Genomic DNA, 14,309 nt, shown 5'->3' on the forward strand with positions numbered 1-14,309 from the left:
AAGCTACTGGGACCAGTTCAGCCCCAGAATAGGATCCCAGTCCTGATTTTCTCATAACAATCTGAGTTTTGATTTAAGTTACTGTCTCTACTCATATTTGAGAAAGAGTAGGAAAATCCATTTCCCAAAATAAAGTGAAATCAAGTTTACACTCAAACATAGTAGACATTTTGATTTTTCATAGATTTTGAAATGCAGCCTAGATAAAAAAATCAACTGTTAAAAATTGTCAAACTCAGTTTGAAATTTCAGTAAAAAGTAATGTTTATTTTGAGAAATCGAGGTCTGGTCTTTGAAATCTATACCATATAAAATCAATCAGCAAAGCATGTTAAAGCCCAGGGGCACATCACTCCTTGAGATCTATACAATGTGTTGTCACCAAAGCATGTTCAAGCTCAGTGGCTTATTGTTCTGTAAATCCGATTTTCAATTCCCTGCGTTAATTCCACACTGAAGTATTTGCCATGAGCATGTAACCTCACTCACTCACTCACTCCTTATCAAAGTAAATTAGGTAGATTTGTAATCTCAGTCTTTCATTCTGTAGTCTTCTGTCCTAAACTATAACCATCATGAGCTCACACAGCATGCTCTAGGGTGTCCTGCCGCCGCTGCCGCCTGCCACGACTGTCCTCTCCCTTGGGGTAGCTCCCTTCATGTATGATGAGTTGTTTGAGCATATGAGTTTGTATTTCTTCATTTTTGTAATAAAAAAACACATCAACCTATTTTTGCATGCTTTTTTGTTCACATATTTCACTATTTGTTGTTCTGTTTGTCTATTCAGGGCCAGATTAGTCTGATGATATGTAAAGTACGGTCAGATTTATTTGATTGGGGCAAGTACAGCTGGATTACCTTTTGGGAGAAGTAAAGCTTCTGTCTGAATAGTCAGATTTATCTGATGAGAAATTAAATCTGGATTTAACTGATGTCATGGAAAGTATATCTCATGAGGGAACTATGGCTGGGTATATCTCATAGGGAAACTATGGCTGGGTATATCTCATAGGGGAACTATTGCTGGGTATATCTCATAGGGGAACTATTGCTGGGTATATCTCATAGGGGAACCATAGCTGGGTGGAATTTTACCTCGGTATATCACAGGGGGAAACTGTTCCTGGGTTTATCTCATGGGAAATCTATGGCTGGGTCTATCTCATTGGGGAACTAAAGCTGGGTTTATCTCATGGGGAAAATATAGCTGGGAATATCTCATGGGGGAATATTAGATTGGTTTATCTCATAGGGAAAATATAGCTGGGTCTATCTCATTGGGGAACAAATGCTGTGTTTATCTCATGGGGAAAATATAGCCAGGAATATCTCATGGGGGAATGTTAGATGGGTTTATCTCATGGGGAACTAAAGCTGGATTTTTCTCATGGAAGAACTATAGCTGGGTTTATCTCCAGGAGAAAGTATCAGTAGATTTAGTTAATGAAAGAATATATGTAGTCAGATTTGTCAGGACAACTCTAGCTGGATTTATTGGATGAGGGAATGCATATAGCAACATTTATCTGATGAATAAGTATAACCAGATTTATCTGATAGTGAATAAGTATAATCAGATTTATCTGATAGTGAATAAGTATAACCAGATTTATCTGATAGTGAATAAGTATAATCAGATTTATCTGATAGTGAATAAGTATAACCAGATTTATCTGATAGTGAATAAATATAGCCAGATTTATCTGATAGTGAATAAGTATAGCCAGATTTATCTGATAGTGAAGAAGATTAACCAGATTTATCTGATAGTGAATGAGTATAGCCAGATATATCTGATAGTGAATAAGTATAGCCAGATTTATCTGATAGTGAATGAATATAACCAGATTTATCTGATAGTGAATGAATATAACCAGATTTATCTGATAGTGAATGAGTATAACCAGATTTATCTGATAGTGAATAAGTATAGCCAGATTTATCTGATAGTGAATAAGTATAATCATATTTATCTGATAGTGAATGAATATAACCAGATTTATCTGATAGTGAATGAATATAACCAGATTTATCTGATAGTGAATGAATATAACCAGATTTATCTGATAGTGAATGAGTATAACCAGATTTATCTGATAGTGAATAAATATAGCCAGATTTATCTGATAGTGAATAAGTATAGCCAGATTTATCTGATAGTGAAGAAGATTAACCAGATTTATCTGATAGTGAATGAGTATAGCCAGATATATCTGATAGTGAATAAGTATAGCCAGATTTATCTGATAGTGAATAAGTATAATCAGATTTATCTGATAGTGAATGAATATAACCATACTTACCTGACTGAGAAGGGAGGTATGAGGGTAGATAATCACATTACAAAACAAACTGTGGGATAATTTGGAAAGATTTAGGGAGTTACACTTGACTATAAATTTATTGTGAAACCGTTTTGGTAACCACGTATGTTTGACCAGAATTTATGACAAAGTTTGCTCATACAGTTGGATATTGAAATTTGTTGAAGTTTAGATAGTAGAAAAATTAAGAAAAAAGAAAGGCCAAATATTTTTCTGTTGTGTACGGTAATGAAATATGTTTGCAAGGCAGAAAATTATGATTTTATGATGTGAGTTGAAGAGACGGAGAAGACTTATTCACCATCTGTGTGATGACTTTACAGACTGACTGCCAACAGATCATCCTGGGCTGCTTTTGAAGCCTGAGCGAAATGGGGCAATAAAGATAGGACATAAAACTTTTTCTTTGAATTTTTTTTTTTTTTTAATCTTCAGCATATTCATTTGCTGTGAATATTGAAAAAGGGAACTTTCATAGATTTTGGATATGTTCAACATTTGAGATTTGAAATGATAAATATGTCATTAGAAAATTCTGCTGTTGTTGCTTCATTTTGAAACAACTGAAGAGCTTTCTAATCAATGTTCAGACAGAACCACTGTTCACATATATGTCTGTAGATTTTTAAGGAGAAATAAACCAGTAATGTCTTGATTCAAACATAAAAAGATTTATACAGCAGTTACATTGTACAGAATCACAAATACCTTGAATAACACATATTACATTTGAAACTATTCTTTGAATATTTACGACATGAAAATATTCTGTGGGCATTTGATACACAAACCAATGCATCTCACTGAGCAAACTAGGTTTTTCTTACTTTCAATGTCCCTGAATTGATCCACTAGACACTTCCACTGACTGGTAGTTACCTTGTAATTAAACCACAGCCAAGCGATAAATACATTTATTACCTACTGGCTACACTATCTATAGCACCTCTCACATTGCCTCCACACATGACAATGACAGGCTGCTCTTCCCAAACTGGTTTTGTTGAAAATTTGACCTTGACCCACCAGAGTTCATGCATGCACTCACTGTGACCTTTAACCTTTGATATTTACCATATTTACTGTAAAAAGTGGACTAGAAATGATTTACTTTTCTATTTTAACATTAATGCTTTTGGGTTGTGTTTTAGTATATGTTGCATGATGTATTACCTATGTGAATGAATATCAGTTGTTGGTTTCACGTAATGGATCAGGAAAGTTTCTTGCTCCTGTCTGCCTTATAATGAGGTGTGGTTGTCACTTTGTACTGCAAGTGTTAAGCAGGTTGGTTCATACTTAACCCTTTAACTGCCCAGTGAATACATGTATCAGTGGGACTGTATCCTTCAGGAATCTTAACAGGGAGAAGTATTTTTGTGCCATGAGCAAGTTAATTGTTTTCGGGCTTTAAAAATGTCAGTAACTAAGAATTTCCCCCTCTGTCTTTTTCCCAGGTAAACTTTTTTATCAACACTTTCACCATTGTTATGGACAGTGTTTAGCGGAAAGCAATTTAGATCCTCCTACACAATCATCTCCACATTTAGATGCAGAGACAAAATAGCCTGTACATCCTGTGAACATTAGCAGGAAGAATAGATGCCAATACTTGCCAGTGTGAGCCACTGGTGTCAGAGCGATTAAGCTAACGACAGTATACTATGTGTGCACAGTTTATCTGGTATCTCTGATGAAGTATACAAAATGTAGACATTACTCACCAGAATGTCCCCCCCTCAGTCGCTTAGTATAGATTCTAGCTAGACCTTCAATACCTTCCTGTTATGAGTGTTCACACAAGTATTTTCACACAAGTATTTTATTTGATGACTGTACAGGGATCACCTAGTCTGTCTCCCAGTCCCTGAACCACATTATTTCCCAGCTGGCTAGCCTTCCCTGAAATACTAAGCATAAATGATGCAAGTCTAGATTTCCTCAGGTTCCTGAAACACATTATTTTCCTCACTGCCTAGCCTTTCTGCAACATTAAAGCCCTAAATGAAGCAAGTCAACATTTCCCCAGGTGCAGAAACACACATGTAACTGGCACTTTCAATTTGAATAGGATAATTTCTTACTATCAAAATTATTTCTATTCAGAGACTAAACATTAATCTAAGTGATCACCCAGAGACCCCATTTCAATGACACTGACCCCAAGTGAGAGTCCCCGTGTCTTGATAATGACATGACCATGTGTGTCTTGATTTCGCTGAACCAGGGCCAGAATTCTAATGGACCCCAAGTGAGGGTGATGCATGAATTCTTACCTGTATTTCATGAAAACAGTGACACTCATGCAAGTAATCTTTATCATCAATTCATCATCATCCCTTTGTGGTCAACTTTAGATTTGTTGAAGGACATCAATAGTCTTCAGATTTGACATTTCTAGTGTGATGTCATTATGACATCTGGTGCTCTGGGGAAGTCTAGTGGTTAAAGTTGATCATCACACCGAAGTCCCAGGTTCGAATATCCACATGAGTACAATATATGAAGCCTATTTCTGGTGTACCTTGCCGTGACATTGCTGGAATCTTGCTGAAAGCAGTGTAAAATCAGACCCACTCATTGTGATACCTACAATAAGATTTGAATCCTGTATGATCCTGATGTCAAACAATACCTTGGTTTGTAACATTTTCAACCATGCACATGTATACAAACACTGTTATTTCAAACCCTATGTGTGATAAATCTTATATCGACCAGGGTTGATTCCTGCACAAAGGTCACAGCCAAACTGTGTTAGTCAAGAGTCTTGGTGAGGACTGAGCTAACCTGCCGCTAAATCATCGGTATGATGTACATCTGACTCCAGTCCTTCCATCTATCCCAGCTATTAAAACATGAGATAACTTCCCCACTCAACATATAAGGGGTTAAGTTTTGCTTAGATACAGAGAAAAATATGATGCTCAACTTTTCAAAGGGATATATTCCTGTCCTCAAAAGATGCACAATCTGAATATTCATAACATCCATCCTGCCCCTCAAAGCATTCTTAGCTCCTCAAAGTGATCTAAGTAACTCCTGTACATTAACAGAGACCTGGCTGTCATAATGCTAAGATTGCTGTAAAGAATGGAACCTTGGAAGCTATTCTATTCCCCAAGAAATGAGTTTATTCCCTATCAAACATTGAGCAGTATATAATAAACTTTACCTGTCTAGACATTGCGTGGATATTGATGAACACTTTCTCCGAAAGAGATCCAATCCATTTTACTCATTGTTGTCATTTTAGCTATTGTCTGTGATTATTGATTGACATTTGGTGTATACGTTCAATACCACACCAGTCAGCAAGTGTGTATCACCATGGTAAATGTTGGGCAACCTTAAATATCACCATGTCATTCCTACTGGTTATGAAAGAAGCATATCCTGTACATTAAAGTCCTGTTGAGTGCACATTGGTTGATGTGTACAGCATCAGGTGGAATGTATGATGTACAATGTGAAATGGATATCTATCTATCTATCTATCTATCTATCTATCTATCTATCTATCTATCTATCTATCTATCTATCTATCTATCTATCTATCAAGAAAAGCCTTTATATAGTACTGTTTGTAAAACAGCAGGTTTTGAAACAAGCAGTAACAGTTTAGTAGGTATATCCATGTGACATGCACTCAATGACATCATCTAAGATGTACTACGGTACTCATAACGAGACAAACATACCTGTGTCAACAGGTAGACAACACCTGTCAAGCTGGAAATCCTTATCTGTGTGTGGGTTGTTGCCTGTGTGAACTACCCAGATATAACAGGTGCTCAATGTTGCCTTATGGAGAGACACTGATGTCTTTATAATGAGGGACAGGTGCTTGTTTACATACCCAAGCCCCTGAATGAGATACTGTTCCTGGACAACCATTTGTACAGCATTTGTTTGTGATGCAACATGGATTTCTGAAGAATACATAAGGAAGTTTGTGAGACAGTTTAGTCTGAAAGGATGTTCACATACTATTTAATGAGAAAAGAATGTAACATTTATGAAAAGGCAGAGCTGCCTAAATGAAAAAGTCTTATTTTCAAACTATCATGACTGAACAATCATCTCAATACCTGTTTACAGTAATATTTTAGTTGAATTTTATCAAGGCTCTTTAAGTATTTTATCAAGCACTCCCATCATGTCAGTGAAAAGAAAATATATATTGGAAACTCATTAACTCATTTTATTGGAAACTTATTAAACTCAATAATCTGTTCTGAAAGTCCATTTTTATATGGAAAAACTGCATGCCTCCATGTCATACTTTTCAAATTTAGCCATTTTTATGATGTGTCTGATTAGTCAACAAATTTTGACACTGGAGCTTTCGCTGTGGATAACGGTCATCCCTTAATATGGCGACCAATCTGACAAAGCTACCATTTCCCAGTTATTTTTAACAAATTCCTAGCAATTTAATATGTGCACAGTGTTTAGATTCAGCATATATTTCCTGTTTTTTGGTATTAATTTATTATGCACAATGCATGAGTTTCTTAACAATGTATCAGAAACTTGTTTGATACATACATGCTCTCGATGCATATATCTGACTCTGGTAGGCAAACTTCAGCATCTATGTTTTTCTATATGTTAAACTGTTGATGAGAGCTACAGTGCCATGGTTGTCATAGTTACAAGTTATTGCCATGGTAGTAGATAGTTTTCTAAACTCACATCAGATTCCACTCCCTGTAACTTCCCATTTTGTGTCAAGTGAAAGTTTACTTTTGCCTGTAATTGTTGGTTTTTGTGTTCAGATGTTACTTCTTGGTTATGTCAAAATATGCCAAACTGGAATTTCATAAATTGTGTTTATTTCGCAGCACTGAATGAGTGAATGAGTTTAACACTATCTCAATAGGGAACACAAGAAAGCATCACTTTACTGCCAAAAATTTGTATTTTCTGTCCAGAATTGACAAATTTAATCATTTTAAACAACTCTTCTTTATTCCATCATGTAGAGCTTGTGCATTAAGGTACACTTTAGTTGCAATTCAGTCAAGTTCAGTCAAGTCCTTTTCTTATGCCTGTGATACAAGGGGATGTCAATACGTTTTGAGCCTTGCATAGAAAAACACAAAATATTGCTATGAACCACATTTATTTTTCAACATAGTCCCCTTGTGAGTCAAGACACTTGTTCCATCTTTTCTGCCAGTCGCTGATGCCATCTCTGTAGAAAGCGCCATTTGGGTCCTCAAACCAAGCCTCAGTAGCAGCAATAAGCTCATTATCATCCTGAAATCTACGACCACGCAAGTGTTTCTTGAGATTTGGTAATCACTTGGTGCCAGGTCTGGAGAGTAGGGGGGATGCGGCAAGATTTCGTACCCGCATTCCTGGACAGCAGCGGCTGCCATGCAAGAGGTGTGTACTGGAGCATTGTCTTGATGTAGAAGAATACCACGTCTGATCTTGCCCCGGCGCTTCTCCTTGATTGAATGTCGCACTTGCCTCAACAAGTTAGCATAATATTCCCCATTCATTGTTCTTCCTTTTGGTAAGTAATCTTTGTGGATGACGCCTTTGCTATCCCAGAAGACTGTTGCCATTACTTTCTGCACTGATCTAGAGGCTTTGAACTTTTTGGTCCTGGGAGAAGTGACATGTTTCCATTCCATGGATTCTTGTTTGCTCTCAGGATCATAGTGGTGGATCCAGGTTTCATCACAGGTTACTAGCCTAAAGTGAAAACCTTCTGGATCCTTGTTTTATCTGGTTAGCATGGAGTTGCTTATGGTGACCCTTGTTTGCTTCATTTCATCTGTAAGCATTCTTCGCACCCATCTTGCGCACACCTTAGACATGACGAGAAGTTCACGAAGAATTGTCTCGATGGATCCATGTGAAATGCCTGTGGTCTCCTCTAACTTGTGGAGTGTGATTCCACGATTTTCCAGCACAAGTGTATGCACTCTTTTCCTGACTAGTGCTTGTTGTTGGGTGACCTGGACGGGGGTCATCTTCAAGACTCTCTCTACCATGCTTAAATTCATTGACCCATCATTTGATGGTAGCAGATGAAGGGGAAGACTTCCCATAAACTGCTGAAAGCCTTTCTTCAATGTTCTTCACCGAGTTTCCTTCAAGAACTATAAACTGAATTACTGCTCTATACTCAATTTTATTCATTTTCACTGTCGTGAGGGGGGGTCTCTTTCTGTCAATGTGAGCTGTTCAATAACTTCTGAGAGTAGGATACCAAAACTTGTATATCACATCAGCTACACCCCAAGGTTCAATGTCGTACCATAGGCTGTGACACCTGGGTATGAAAAGTGCTCAAGGCTCAAAACTTATTGACATCCCCTCATATATCCATGGGTTGGTGAGGTATCCTTGTGGTTAAAACGTTCTCTCATCACACTGAAGACCTGGGTTTGATTCCCCACATGGGTACAATATATGAAGCCTATTACTTGTGTCCAACTTCTTTGATACTGCTTCAGTATAGCTAGAAGTGTTGTAAAACCTCACTCACTAATGTAATTGAGGATGAATTACAGTCAGCCTTGACAGGTGATGATCGTGGAAAAGAAACAAGATGTGGTTTTGAAGATAATATGTTAAGAATTCCACAGTGACACAGCTCCTATAACAGCTGACAACATCTTTTTGTCCAATGGTGATGTGGAAAAAGTATTTAAGAAGTCAGTTTCTGAACTGAATATCGTTGATGATTAACTTTTTTCTATTATTTTACTGCAGGTCATTCCACCGAGCCTGTATCAATAACAAGTGGCAACACATCGCCATTCCCAGTGACGCCGCCAAAAGTCCCCAACACAGCCGCCTCCAGTACAGACCGGATAGATGGGGAAAGGACAGAAGCTGAGGAGCCTCCCAGGTAAGGGAGATAACTCCACTTGCATTTAATCTCCATCCATCAGACACGGCTCACCATGGAAAACCTTGCGGCTGTGGTTTAATTTGGAATCTAGAGTTTTGGAAACAGTGGCTTTGCTGGGACATTTTAGATTTGGCCTCAGTAGAATTTGGTTCAATAGAAATCATTGTTGGGTTGATTTGGGTTCACCAAAAATTGTTGGGTTGTTTGGGTTTTGTGATCTATAGAATTTTTTGTGGTGTTAGAGATCATTTGTCTGTAGAAGTAGTTTTTTGGGTTAATTTTGGTTGAACAGAATTGGTTTGGTTGTTTAAAGTTTGTGATCCGTGCTCAATAGACTTTTCTGTGATGATCTGGATTCATTTAGAGTTGACTGTGGGGTTGAATGGGACTCAGTTAAATTGAGCAGCATTTTCTTTTGGGTTCACAAGGATTGAATGTATGGTTGAGGATTAGAAAATTGAGTTGTGAGATTTAGGGTATCAGTTCAGTAGAATTGGTCATGAGGTTGGCAGTTTAAGTTCAGAATAATAGACTTTGAGATAATAAGAGAATTTGTTGCAAGTCAAAGACATGTTATCTGACAGTTGTCTTTATTTGATTTTCAAGGTTTTCAAGGAATCTCTGAATACATCATGTTATCTGCTGTTGCTGTCTGTGACAAATGTTAGGATAGGGAGGGTGCGAGTTCCCAACAGACATATGCAGGATTTGAATAGGTGATATGTCAAACATTCATTTTGATTCTGCTCTACTGTTTGGTGGCCAAACTAAACTACATCAAATAGTAGATGACAAGACTTGACCTGAAAATATCTTTAATGTGTGCACCCAAAAAATATTATTCCATCTCGGAATTAATAGTCACGAAACCGTAGTGATGGATTGTGACATATGATTAAGAATCTGTCAACTTGATCACGACCATTTTATCATTCTACATCAAAGATAATTTTTATCTGGATTAAGTCTCAAGTCAGTAGTACTCTTTGAAGTCAAAAAGAATTTAAAAAGTGTTTTAATAGAAAACTTTGATTGTTGTTGCAATTTTATCTGAAGTTATATTCATTTATGGTAAAGATATTCTGAAAAATTCCCCAAGACTCAAATTCCATGTGACTTATTGTATCTGAAGTGGCCCAAAATGGATCACTCAGGGACATGAATAATGTCAGTATGTCTTTATGATGGTACAGGATTCCTGAAGAGCTTGAAAACTGCAATTTGTAAGGTCAGCAGGGTGCCTTTGTGGATAAGGTGGTTGCTTATTGAGACCAAAATATTGTTTGATTCCCGTCATGGGTAAAATTTTGGCTATTCATGCCTTGCCATTTTGCGCAATGCTACTTGCATGTAACTCACTCACTCACTCCGTAAACTGGTGTCTGTTGGCATAAGCTGTGAAAACTGATGTATGGAGATTATTAAAACATTCAGTGAGCTTTTTCTCTGATCTGTATCATTCTGCATTCTGCCTTTTCGATATGTGTTCCACTCTTCAAACTGTCTCTGTCTTCACATGTAAATATGCATGCTTGAAGGTATTCTACATCTAGACTCTTTATTTCTCACAGATTATCTGAAGTCAAAGAGATATGTTGATTCTGATGTTTAACAATACTTTAGTAACATGTCATAGCAGAAAAAGAAAAAAAATGCAATCATCTGAAAGCTTGTGTCAGAGAAACTTCAGTAAAATTACAGTGTTTGTATCTCTATGTTTTTATGCTTCAGTTGTAAGTGAATTAGTGTGGAGTGCAGGACATTTAGGACTAAAGTTTCCAACAAGTGTCAAGAGATGTTAAACAGTAGTTAAAATCACAGATTATATGTATATTCTTCTGGTTCATTTCTTGATTTTGCTATAATATTATTGACAGTTATGTAAGTGTTAACTCACTCATTCACTAAACTCACTGGTTAATTTTAAAGAAACATCAGTTTACAAAAGTAGTAAGTGTAAAAAATGTTCTAAGTTTATAAACACAGACTGCAATGGCTTAGTAGCTAAAGCACTTGTTCACATAAAATCCTAGTCCAGTTTTGAACATGGATACAATGTGTGGCGCCCATTTTTATTGTGTGTCCCATTATAATGTTGCTTGATTAATGCTGAAAGTTGCATAAAATGTACCTCACTCCATCCGAGTCGTCAACTACTGTCACACTCGCAACCTCAACTCCAGCAAAATGTGGGGTGGTAGGGTAGCCTAGTGCTTAAAGTGTTTGCTCATCACACCAAATGCACATGTTCAATTCCCACATAGGTACAATGTGTGAAGGCCATTTCTGGTGTCCCCACCATGACATTACTGGAATATTATAAGTTGGTCACTGGTCCCTAGGGGGACATGGTTTGATGTACCCTTGATACTGGTTTATGTTTCCCTGTCCCTGAGCCTGAAGAGCAAGGGGAACATAAACATCAAGGGTACATCAACCCATGGCTCCCGTGGGACCAGGAACACACTTCAGTGTTAATTTTGAACTGTTTGAATTAATCATGGTTATTGGATCGTACACTTTAGCCAACCTGTGTGAATCAGACGATTTGAATCTTGCATCTTGCTTTTTTTCCCGCAGGTATTGTCTTAGAAAAGTTGCCGCAGTGTAATTCCCCTTCTAATATTCACACAGACTACATTTGAATGTTTTGTCAAAATTTGTTTATTGGAATGTGAGGCAAATCGTTTTGTAGCCATTGCTAAATTTTGCAGACAAAACAAATTTAGAGTTATCTCCCTTCCACCCATTTGCATTTGCACAACACTGGTAATTTCCATGCATCATACATGATTCAATGTTATTCCAGATAAAGAAGTACTACCATGAAGTACTGAATGAGTTGCCTTTGGCTGCGGGATATATTGAAATACACCTGGCTTGTAAGTGGGGTACATTGAAAATAATAGAGGAGTGCTTAGCCCATCAGAAAGTGACATTGATGTGTGAGGTAGGATAGTGCTAAATGTGAAGCAAAATCCAACTCCCTCACTTACTGAATCACTCACTGACTTCAATATGATGTATCTTGACACTCTCTCTCTTGTTGGCAACTGACGTGTAAGCTGAAGGTTTTCTCTGCTAAGTTCTTTCTGTCTGTATGTGTTTGCAGTTATCAGCTGTTCTCACACCTGTCCACTCGACTGCATTCTATCTGTGATCTGTTTCTCTGCAATGTGTGATTCTCTGTGCAATACATGTAATCTTGGTTGGCATTTGTTTTTTTTAGCAGAGTCCCGATTCCTGGGTGAGTCTAAGTGTTCTTCTAACCAGTGCATTACCTCCCTTGATGTGTGACCTCAGATCACAGATGTTCTCATGTTTGATGTTAGATCACATATATTCCATGTTTGACATTAGATCACAGATGTTCTCGTGTTTGACGTTAGATCACAGATGTTCTCATGTTTGATGTTAGATCACACATGTTCTCATGTTGACGTTAGATCACACATGTTCTCATGTTTAACTATAAATCACCAATCCTAGCTTGATATTTGACTGTTGGTCACAGACATAGTGTTAAGGTCATTTTGAGACATTTTATTTTCATATTAAGACCAGAGAATTTTCTTAATATTTGACCTTAATTGCCTAGTTATCTGATATGTTAGACTTAGATTGTAGAAAGTATCTAACATGTTTGATGTAGATCACAGAATTATCTAAGTGTTTAAGTAAGATCACAGAAGTTATCAAGCGTGTCTGATTTAGATCTCTGAAGGCATCTTACATCTAGCAGAATGAATGATCAAACAGATTTCTTTATATACTGGAAAAAAATAGATAGGGATATATGTAAATTTTGAGTGAGTGAGTGAGTTTAGTTTTACACAGCACTCAGCAATATTCCAGCTATATGATGGTGGTCTGTAAATAATTGAGTCTGGACCAGACAATCCAGTGATCAACAACATGAGCATCGATCGGCGCAAATGGGAACTGATGACATGTGTCAACCAAGTCAAGGAGCCTGACCCCCCCTGATCCTGTTAGTCGCCTTTTACGACAAGCCTGGTCGCCTTTTGTGGCAAGCATGGGTTGCTGAAGGCCTATGCTGAAGTCTAATGGTGGGCTCATGGTAAAATCATTGTCTGTGTTGAATGCTCCATCTCAGGAAAATTATTAAACCTGAAGTTTGAAGTTTGACATCTGAGGTGAAATGTTTGATTAACTTGATATGATACCGTAACTATTTTGCTGTTATGAGAAACAAACTTTCATATTGCCTAATACCAGTTTGGAAATTCAGAATATTTTAACCTTCTTTCAAAATCTATAGTGCGTTATTTTGAAATTGATATGTTGATGTTTGTTAAAGTATTACATAAGATGATATGCAGTTTAATAGATATGGTTGGTTGTAGATATTTGTGTCAGGAATTCACACCTGCATGTACTACTTTACACAAATTTGATTAAGCAGACAAAAAGAGAATATAGATTTTTTTTTTTCTCCAAATCCATTAGGAAGATCTGATGCTAAGCACTAGCATTTTGAGTTTCAATAGATTCCTAGCCACCGATGCAGGTTGTAAGAGGCAACTAACTGGATCTGGTGGTTATTTGGTGATGTGTTTGTTCACTGACAGTGTGAATCATTAGCCATATTGATCACCATATTGTATGGTCCAAAGACTGATATTTAGTGGCTGTCATCACACAGCCGGAATATTGCTGAGTGTGGTCTTAAACAAGAAACCATTTTTAAATTCAGTATGTCCACCTCAGTTAGTTTGAAGAGATATTGCATATTGGTGCTGCAAGTCTGTAGTAAACATCTAACATCTTAGAATTACTGCATGTTAGGTTCATGATTTCACTTTGAGGTAGCAAGCATCTAAAATAACTGAAATACTGAAATTTTCAGCTCACAAAATAATTTCTTAAATGTCCATGGCATATGTATATCTTCAGGGAGTCCCTGTCAACATGTTTTACCTGAAAGACAAATATGCAGAAGGTGAACTTTAATCCAGAATGATGCCAGTATGAATATTAGGTATAGTTCGAACCCTCATCTGACATTGGTAGTGTTGGGATGGATCCTGATATTTCTTTAGACTATATTTTGTTTTAAACACATATTTTAGGATTGAAATATC

The 14,309-nt window shown here is 37.1% G+C and overlaps 1 protein-coding gene across 6 annotated transcripts in view; it reads left to right on the top strand.

The window, feature by feature from the left end:
* LOC137281271 (disks large 1 tumor suppressor protein-like) overlaps positions 1–14,309 on the top strand; it is a 285,708-nt gene that overhangs the window by 199,424 nt on the left and 71,975 nt on the right. For all 6 annotated transcript variants that reach the window (XM_067812423.1, XM_067812424.1, XM_067812425.1 and 3 more), the window contains exon 12: positions 9,063–9,201. In XM_067812423.1, coding sequence (XP_067668524.1) covers positions 9,063–9,201 — 139 coding nt within the window. The remainder of the gene's footprint in view (positions 1–9,062; positions 9,202–14,309) is intronic.

Source organism: Haliotis asinina, chromosome 4 (assembly GCF_037392515.1).
Source record: "Haliotis asinina isolate JCU_RB_2024 chromosome 4, JCU_Hal_asi_v2, whole genome shotgun sequence".
In the NCBI taxonomy this organism is placed as follows: domain Eukaryota; kingdom Metazoa; phylum Mollusca; class Gastropoda; order Lepetellida; family Haliotidae; genus Haliotis; species Haliotis asinina.